Source organism: Buceros rhinoceros, unplaced genomic scaffold, assembly GCF_000710305.1.
Source record: "Buceros rhinoceros silvestris isolate BGI_N320 unplaced genomic scaffold, ASM71030v1 scaffold47873, whole genome shotgun sequence".
Classification (NCBI taxonomy): domain Eukaryota; kingdom Metazoa; phylum Chordata; class Aves; order Bucerotiformes; family Bucerotidae; genus Buceros; species Buceros rhinoceros.
The window spans coordinates 1,208-11,715 of record NW_010403949.1 but is presented as its reverse complement, the minus strand read 5'-3'; the positions used below and the strand labels follow the sequence as shown (position 1 = coordinate 11,715).

The 10,508-nt window shown below is 36.4% G+C and overlaps 1 protein-coding gene across 1 annotated transcript; it reads right to left on the bottom strand.

Annotated features, from left to right (window-relative positions):
• Positions 1-314: 314 nt before the first annotated feature.
• Positions 315-9,687, bottom strand: LOC104490826 (relaxin receptor 1-like; the record flags this gene model as incomplete). Its single annotated transcript, XM_010133171.1, has 10 exons — positions 315-390; positions 1,150-1,221; positions 2,387-2,458; positions 2,730-2,804; positions 3,578-3,649; positions 4,494-4,565; positions 5,636-5,707; positions 7,348-7,419; positions 8,651-8,756; positions 9,583-9,687. Coding segments are annotated over 10 exons (794 nt in total), but the record flags the coding sequence as incomplete, so codon positions are not given.
• Positions 9,688-10,508: the final 821 nt, after the last annotated feature.

Below are 10,508 nucleotides of genomic sequence, written 5' to 3'. Positions count from 1 at the left end.
ATCATTAAACATTCCCATCAATTTATTAATTTCTAACGGTATAGCTAGCATAGCTCATTTTGCGTATACTAACTAGATCGAGAAAAAAGGTAGGATTTGAACTTGCTGTCTTTTGGGACATGAAAATACATCTCTTTTACAAAACTATTCCAGGCAAAATGTTCTATAGAGTTACTTTTGGGATAAGTATTTTTTAGGCAGAGCTCAAATTATGCATATAAACAAAGGTGCTCTTTTCTTTCCCAGCATTCATGACTGAAAGCATCATATCAAATGAGTAATATACAGTTATATATAGTAATAATCAGGAATCCTTACAGTTGTGAAAGCTCCTTTAGATCCTTAAATATATATGGAGGAAGGGATTCAATCTTGTTGCTAGCCAAATCTCTGCAGAAACAGCCACAGGTAGGATACAGTAAGTTCTTACTAGGCTCAGTAATTTTACTGAACAGTTTTGAAATTGAGACACACAATTTTATTCTATTTGCCAAATAGAATATTATTTATTATCTAGATTATCAGAAACTTGGACTATAAAATAAAGCTGTCAATACAAGGTGGGAAGCTAGAGCCGTCGGATCTCTCTTTGTCTAGTTAATTCAGATATGCCATTAGATACATAATTTATTATTGTCTTATTTACATCAAAAAGAAAGTAAAATACCCTGAACTTGGGTTGGAGGAGCTTGGAAATAAATTAAACATATTGTTTTGCGATGAGAATTCTGTCACATGGGCTTACCAGCACATCTGTCCCTTAGTTCTCTCTACCTTGCTCCTTATTTTCACTAAACATAAATCCTAATAACTGTGGTCAGAGGACAAAAGTTCTGTTTGTCTGAAACTGGCAAACTGGTCTAAAAGACACTGAGGGCTCACATGCAACTAGACTGTGGTGATTTAAGATTAGTTAATATTATTCTATTCAGGGAACACAATGATCTTGTGAGTGAAAAACCAGGTTTTACTGACACAGAGTATGTGGTTTGTCGGCTATTTCTGCCCTGTTAACTATACAGAAAAAACCCTGAGGATGGATGCTATCTCCAGAGCACGTTACATGAAATAGAATTAATGATAAATTATATTTGCAGTATAAGTTATAAAACTTTGCGACTTGTTATACAAGAGAACAAATCTACTTACAATTCATCTAACATCTGAAGAGAGGAAAAACTGTTCTCATTTAAAGAGCTGATTTTATTTTGTCTCATCACCCTGAAAGAATAAAACAAACTTATGTTGCTGCTTCTGGATATCTATTTGGTTTTGGAGAAAACTTTTCTATCATTTAAAAAATATCTCTTTTCTCTGCGTCTTCAAATATTTGCCCAATTCAGTTGACAAGCTAATCGGATCTAGAAGCTCACCATTTTACCGTTTGATAAATAACTTTTACTGCCTATACATGCATGTATTTGTGCGTATTCATATATAGGTATGTATCTGCATCTTCAAATATTTGCCAAAGCTAATCGGATCTAGAAGCTCACCATTTTACCGTTTGATAAATAACTTTTACTGCCTATACATGCATGTATTTGTGCGTATTCATATATAGGTATGTATCTGCATCTTCAAATATTTGCCAAAGCTAATCGGATCTAGAAGCTCACCATTTTACCGTTTGATAAATAACTTTTACTGCCTATACATGCATGTATTTGTGCGTATTCATATATAGGTATGTATCCATAAGAGGCTGGTACAAATTGACTGAGGGCAGGAGGAAGGTTAAGTGGGTTGGAAGGCTTGTGACCTAACCACATCTTGGACAAAGGCACATGGCGGTGCAACCTTTCTGTCACCTGTATTTCATCTGCCACACAGCTTGCTCCTTAAATGAACAACCTGGTTTTTAAAAGCAAAGAGAAAGCCGAGAACATGGGTACTGCACGAGAGTTAAAAATTGAAAGTGTCAGGTACAGTGGAGCTTACTAATCTGTCAAAAGGCGGAAGGGACTTTCTGAAGTTGATTACATCATCACTGAAGAAACTTTGGGGAAAATTCTGAAATTGATGAGCCAGCCAACCCACCAGCCGATCAAACTCTTTGAAATGAAGTAACAAGATAAGTATTTTGTATGCTCCTTTTTATTAGGGGCTTTTTGCCTCCGTTTCCAAGAAAAAAGGTTAGAATGAAAATATCTATATCTTAGTATCAGTCAAAATTGCTTCAGTGAAGTTCAGTTGCATATACGAATGCTGAACTTTGCTGTAAATGTGGTTATTCTGGTTCATTTAAAACCAAGCATTTTAATTTCACCTCCCTGAGATCTAAATAAACATAGTCAGGAAACTTTTATATTAACTGTAATGAATCATTTGACTGCTGAGCACAAGCATATCTCACTCTGGCTGGCCAGCATATCCTGTTACTTACAGTACAGTTAGAGTGTTGCAGGAGATGAAAGTGACATTTCTTACATGATGAATATGGTTGCCTTCAAGGTCTCTAGGTTATAAAAATAAAACATCAATCACTGAAAATAAATTCAGGCCGTTATTCTAAGGCAATTAAAGAAAAGTACTAATAGAACTTCACGACGGCACACAAGAGAGTGGGAAGCAGACACGCAGACATAACTGATGACTTTAGGTCACCAACCCTGTAGTGACCAAGCAAGCACTCTGTAAGATCCGGTGGCCCGTTAGAAAAAGTGGCATGGAAGTGCCACACAAAGACAATGAAATAATATTTTTCTAGTGAAATAAGGTAGACTTACAGCCAGTTTAGTCTTGGCATATACTGGCACAGAGGTTTATCAGGCAAACGAGCAAGAGAATTATTCATCATCTCTCTGAAAAAAAGAGAAAGATTATAGGTGACTATATTTGCCAAAATTACATTATAGAAAAAAATCGTATCTCTTATGTTTGTACTTCGAAAAAAAGGCAGTCAAAGCTTGATTTGTTTCTCATAGTCTTGATGGTAGCATTATTTTCTTAAACTTCCACATATTTTCCCTGTGGCATTCTGCGGAGCAGTATTTTATCCTTAACTGGTTAATTACCAGGTAAAGGAAAGATGTTCACTTCGCTGCTGTTTCAATAAAACACAGCAAGTCAATACAAATATTTTGACTATTAGGCCATAATATGTAACTTCTGTGGGTGACAGAGGATGGGGGATATGGAGGGTGGTTTCCCTCTGGGCTGCAGGGGAAGAGGGACCCTGGTCTTTGGATCTGGACAGGGCGGTGGCAGGTTATAGACAGTCTCGCGGAGGGAGGCTGGGCTGCTGCTGGAGCAGGAGCTGTGGGACCCTCGCCTCCTTCACCATGGCTTTGGAGGACAGCTGGCACCCATTGCTGCAGCTGCCTCCTCCTTGCCCTCCTCTCAGTAACGTTGTCTTTTTACCATTTTCCCCACCCATCTCTCTATACTTTCAGACACCGCAGGTCTGCCACTGCCAAAATCATCCTCCTACACCACATTTTGCTGGGGGGTGAGAAAAAGCCGCAGGTGTACTGCCAGCACTCTGTGGTAAGCAAGCACAGTTGTTATAAAAAGGGTTTTATATACATCTGCCCTTTCTTTTAAATAATGCTTTTGCTTCTTATTCCATACTTACAGGAGAATAAGTGATTTGAGTCCGTAAAATGTTAATGGAGAGATCTGATTTATCCTGTTATTTTCAATTATCCTATAAATTACAGCAAAGCAGATATCAGATTGGTAATTCACTGCAGTTCTCAATTAAACAGATGATAAAAAGTAACATACTTTGAGGTGGGTTTCTTCAAATGTCTGTCCAAACTACTTAGAAACTTAACGCACTACTCCTTAGCAGGTCAGGGTATTCATCAAATTAATTTCCGTTGAGAAGAATTTAATAATAATAATAATAAAGAAAACCTTGCAGAAAATATTTCATTTCAACTTAGAAAAAAGTGTTTTCCTGTGAGTTTTTTAAATTCTTTGATCAAGACACTTTGAATGGATTATCTGTGAAAACAAAGCAGCACCACATAACAGTGTTTCATGGCGATCCAACAGTTCTAAACACACAGAAAAATGTTAGTCAATGCTATTACTTGCTTGGTTTTCATATCTTTACTGAGTCAAAATAGCATTTCATTTTCATCTGTCTGAAAAGCAGTAATAAACCAGTATTTCAGATTATGATAGTCATTTTGTCTGGGACATTTCCAACAATATTTACAGGGAAAGACCTGCCTCAAAAATTATCTTTCTACTGTTTTATAGTATCAGAGTTATTTCATGTATTGATTTGTAACCAGCAATTACTAATAAACATTTAGTATTGTAAAAGTCATCAGTCTTTGGAGCCATTAAGGCCCAAGAATAATTTCTGCTCTCACCAAAATTAATTGAATTTTTACCTTGCACAGTATAGCAGGAGTCACTGAATTATTATCTAGTATAAGGTACTGCTATGCACAAAAAATGAAAACAATTCAAATATTTATTTGTCTACTTTAATTATTCCTTGAGAAAATGAATATACAGAGAAGAAAACAACATACAGCCATTCAAGTCTGTGGAGATCTTCAAAGACGCCAGGCTTCAAACTGGTTATCTTGTTGTTACTCAGGTATCTAAAACAAGACCAACCAAAGATAAATTAATGGAATGATTAATTATCATTAGATGCGTGAAAATGAGTTTTAAGATTTGTACCTTGACAATTTATCAGAATACTGGTAAGATTTTTCGTAATTATTGTTTTTTTATCATGGTAACTTTTATGCCCTTTTTTGAGAGCAAGGCAGGACTCTTTCTACTGAGAAATTCCAGAGCAATTATGTAAAAAATTTTGTCTTATCTATAAGAAAACACAGCGAGCTAAATATTTTCACTGTGTCATATTTTAGGCCCTCCTCAGTTTCCTTCTGTGGAGTGATTTTTTCCATGTATTTTCCCAGGATCCCATCCAGTCTTTGCTAAGGACATTAGTCATAAATGTAGATACCAGAATAGTGGAAAAAGAAAGGCTGAGAAATGAAGGGGGAGGGGTGATATAAATGGTCTGAGAAGGTAATAACAGCAGCTGTAATAACAGATAATCAAACACACTCGTGATGGAAAAATAAGAGGGACAACATTTTAAAATCTTCCTTTCAAAAATATTTCAGAAATAAACAAAATGAAACAAACAAACAAAGAACCAAACAATGCAATTCATGTATCATATCTTTAACTGAGTGTTTCTCTTAAAAGCTAGAAGCACCTTTTCAAAACTGCTACAAAGTAAAGAAAAAAGTGTTCTTTTCGTTACTGATACTGGTTACTTTTATTTGCTTCTGAAAACCGAAATGTGACGTTAAAGATTTTTCATCCCTCACAATCTCTCTTTTGTTTCACTCCTTTTTCGTTCTCTCTGACTTTCTGCGTGGTAACTATCACACTGTCTCCTCCTTCCACTCTAAGGATTTGGGGAACAGGAGTGAATATGAAGCTCACTTGTGTTTTCAAAACATTGTCCTGTCATGTAAATTTACACAGATAGCTCTTAATCCATCTTTGCTTTCTCAGTCAAAACGTTGAGTTAAAGATTTCAACCATTTTGCAGTTTCCTAACATTGAATCAAGTAAGCGTCACCCATAGAGTCTCTCAGAGTTCCCCTCCTGTAGCTTTTTCCTTCAGTACTTGAAAAGCAATACTTACAGTTTTGTCAAATTGTATAAACCTTTGAACGCACGTGCAGATACGGCTCTGATTTTATTATTCTGAAGATACCTGAGAACATACAAACCCAACAGCAATGAATTCTCCAAAGACACAAAGTCAAAGCAAGTGTAAATAACCAAGTGAAATCTATTACCTAAACTGAATGCACGCGTGATCTTGAAAAGAACCTGTCAAACTTGTTACCCCTTAAATCTGACAATAACCGTTTACACATATAACCACCGTTTAATCGTATAACCACAGACTGCAAAGGTGTTTTAAGAGAAATAACCCCCTCATCCCAGGAGAATTACGGAATTTGTTCAAAGGGATGCGTTGTCTGCCTGAGATGAACAACAAAGCGGTTGTTTGCAACCTCCTGTTTTAGGTCCTTAATTTACATTTCTCACCTACATGATCTGATCTTTATGTTCAGCCAGAACCATGCTACAAGAAAAATTTTGCATGGAAAATGTCAAATTAAAAAGTTTTTTTAGAATTTCCATTTGATAGTATCAGAGAATTTTCAAAATGCTGCATTTTTAAGATAGTCTAGTAAAAATGTAAACCAAATCTTACTCGTCTTCTGTAAACTTTCAAAGAATACTTTCCTTCAGTTTTTGTCTACTTTGAGGAAATAAGTTCAAAATTATTAATTACAAACATTAAAAAATTTTCAGATAGTTTGAAAGCATCATAGCGTTATTCTCTGAGTAATTTTTAATATATATCCTTTTAATTAAATTACAGTTAATAAAGCAACCAGATGCATTCCTGTTTAAAAAGCACTAAGGAATCTGACATTGGTGTTTACAAAATGGGTTTGTGTAAAGCACCAGGCAAGAGCTTTCTGAAAACGTACAGTTATCGATCAGAAAAGTGTGAAATTAGTATTAGAAACAAATGTTGTGTACAGAGAGATGCGGATGTATTTGTTCTGATGAAAACGTACCTTTCCAAACTCTAACATCATAATGGTACTGAACTTTGTGAACACGAGATGGTGCTGCAGTACAGCAGTTTCCATCAAAGTCGCACTCCAGGAGGTTTTCCAGCAATGTTAAACGCCTTGAACCGGTGACATAGGAGCCCTGCTCTAGACTTTTGCATTTAATTCTTTATTTCACTAATTCTATATAAAGCACAGCGGTTAAAGACCATGACATATGTTCATATGAATAACATATGTTACACATCACAAAACATGACTCAGTATTGAGGTGCGAAAACAATTTGACTAGTTGGGGGATTATCAAATTGGTACTGGACATAATTAGGAGTAAAACTAACTCCCATGTGAGTGAGTGTCCCATGGCAATGAGAAGTTTAAGTTTCCAAACTTCTGTTTTTAAGAATAAATAGATTAAGCAGTATTAATTTCTTCTGGCATATTACTGTTCATTGTAAATGTAACTTCCTTTGGGCATGATGGAAGTTTAGCATTTTTTTGGTAAAAACCCAGTCAATATAAAAAAAAATTAAATATGCAGAAATTATGGTTGTGGAAAAAGAGAGATGCCAAATCGAGCTACGTGAGTCAAACAGGTTACGCAGTTAGATGAGGTACCAAAAGGTAAGACAACACAGAATTTTGAGTATAAACTGAGGGTTGTCACTTAGATGTTAAGCTCTGTGTGTGTGTATATGAGAGGGAGGGGATGAATATTTAAGGCACTAAATAGATATTTCAAGCTGAAATGCTTCCTTACAGATTTTTAAGGTCTTGGTATTTCTTGAAAATGTCCGCAGAAAGTTTCCTTAGCAGATTCCTCTGAAGAGACCTGTAGGAATGAATGCGCACGGTAAAACTGCTGCCAGCTTCCTACAGTGCTGCCACTTCTGTTATTCAATAAGAGCAGCTTTCACACTGCTAAATAATATAAACAACATGAAACAATCTGAATATGCTACCTCTGTCTGAATATTTGTATCTATTTAAGCAATCAGCCAGATACTTTACAATGAAAAACTACACTCCCATGTCCCTAGAGCAACTGATAAAATAATAGTTAAATCTAAAAGTTAAAAAGATTTGAGCATAAACTAAACCACAAATTTATTTCAAACCTCAGATGAATATAGAGCTTATTTTCCAGTGCATGTGTCCCTATGTCCCTAACTCCTCTGAGACCTACTCAAGTGCCCTGTCAGGAACTAAAATCATTCAGGGTATGGTTGGATTAGAAGAGAGTCTAGCCCAAAAGCCAGCTGAATTGACTCACTGCTTTATCTAAAGCTAGAACTGGGCCATGATTTTTTAAGCCTTTGTTGACTCTGAGCCAACAGCCGGTTTAAGTACATATTTGACATTCCACATCAATCTTTGTGAAGTCCTATGGTATTCTAACATGGACCCAAGAAGGAGAACCTCAGCCAACACATGAGCACAAACTGGTACTGAACGGAAACATCTGTACTCCTGTTCTACAGGAAAGACCCTCAGGTAAGGTCACAGGATGCTGCTTTCTATTCACCGCACAGAAAAAGGTCTTTTAAACAGTGATGTGCAAACTAAGAGCAATATCAACCGTTTCCTCATCTCTTCAAAAAGCTTGGCTTACAAATATGTATCTGTATGACCACCCAGCCCAGATTAAACTCTTTTAAATAATGGCGTATTCAGAGACATCAAAGGAAAACTAGAAAGATTTTCCGAAGCAAGTAGTTCTGCTGAGTTCAGTGATCATAGAATAACAAAAAGGTCCTAAGCATTGTGTCTTGAAAGGAAACCTTTTTTTAAAGATTTCTTTAGATCTCCTGAAACTGATGCTAGCAGAAGTCACTGTTACAAGCATGAAATGATCACTGAGTTTTTTAGTTCTTATTCTCTCCTTTCATATAGGGATAGATGTATACTTAAAACATAAAAGGTCTTGTCAACAGAGACGCTATGCTTGCACAGGGAGCAGCTGAGCCAACTGGTCATAATTACAAGGCCGTAGTTGTGGAAATGTTGTAGGACTGATAGTCAAACCTGAACAGAGCAAGAGACCACTATTCTGCCGTACTTACATTATGGTTATGTTTGAAGAGACTGACGGGACAGCATGCAATTTGGCAGCATCACAGAAGATCTCCAGCCGTTGGCAGGTACACTCTGCTGGCACAGCACCAGCCACTGTGTGAGAACAAGAATGTGGTTGTGTCAAAAGGTGGGGTGGGTGGTGTGGTGGGACGTGGAGAAAAGAAATATGGTGTAAAAGAACAGTGAGCACAAAGACAGACATACCAGCCTGTGCTAAACAGAAATCAAGGCACACATTTTTATGTAATTGATTTAGACCTGGAGGACCCTAACGATAAAGGGGCACAAAAACTATGTTACCCCCTGACCTCTGTGAATGAGCTTATAAAAGCTCTTGAGCTTTAGGCTTGATATATAGGATTTTGACATGGATTTTTTGTGGCTCTTTTTTAGAGTTTTCAGTCCTTTTATATTTACTAGAATGAGCACAAGTCTGTCCAAGTGAAAATAGGATGAAAATGGGTCAGGAAGTCTTTGCTCCCTTTTACCCCATCTCTGTGGTTTAAATTAGTGCTCACAGTAGGCAGCAGAGTCAGAAAATCTGTGCAAAGGGACAAATGCCCGCAGAAGTGGAGAGGGTTTGCAAGAATCATTTGATATATGAAGAAGTGAATTTGGAGGAATGTAGACTTCATTTTGCTCTGAAAGGTGCAGCAGTATTTATTATTTAAGTGTACTTAAATAAACGTTTATAGTGCCCTCCTAATAGGCAAATGTTTGATGCTTCTCTGTCAGAAAATGAATCACTCTTAATGGAACTGAAATCGGATTCAATGCATTTGTTCATCTGAGACATTAATTCTGTTATACTCTAAATGAAACTGGTAAATATTTTTCTTTCTGATAAGCATATTTGCTGTGATTTTCTTTCTAGGGATCATCAATAATAACCACACAAATAATATCTGTAATTACTTACAGCACTCAGGTGTCTTTGTCTGAAACGCATACAGAGATTTAAGCTTATTGTATTTGTCTTTTGTATAATGTTTATCAAATTGCAGAGACCATCCATTGTTGTCTTCTAATAAAAAACACAAATAGAAGGCACGTTAGAATAGGAATACCTTCACTAAGTTTAGTTGCATGAAGTTTTATCTAAATAACATGGTTTTTCCAGAACATTTCACAGACCATTAGATAACCTTATTTTTATACAGCTGCCTAATCACACATCTGTACAGAGGTTACGAGCTACATCTGTACTGAGGTTATGACCTGCATAGTACAACATTTTCTGTGACAGTTGCACCAAAAGAATAATCTTTCACATCAGAAATGTTTGTTTATGTAGCAGTCTAAAAACAGGTCGCCACTATATTTTCCTACCTCCTTGTATGTGCAGGTTTATCACTGTGTCTAGGAAAGCTCAGACGATTACTATGACTCTGACTACTTTCAGAGGGCTGTCTCACACTGTCACAGCCTGCAGGAAACCCAGACTGATGAAGACCAAGCAAACACTGCTTTTTAAGAAAATGGGTGACATGGTGTAACATATTCAAGCCAGTACATTTAAGTTAAGCTTGATACGCATCTTCTTAAACAAAGCATTATTCCATGTAACTGGTTTGGTCACTGTGCATAGATCTACTGGAACAGAGCTGTTTGTGGCTATAAAAGTGAAAATTGAAGAGCAGACCCTTCAGTTCCGTCCCACAAATGGGAATTTCCAGATACTGTCTTACTGGAAGTAACTGCAGACCTGTTTCTTGGACATCGATATCTGACATCTGAAAATTAATTGATCTGGTAATCACTTCCAAAACAGGGCACCAATACACACCACCAAAAAAAAAAAAAAAAAAAAAAAAAAAAGAAAAAAAAAAAAAGAAAAAAAAAAAA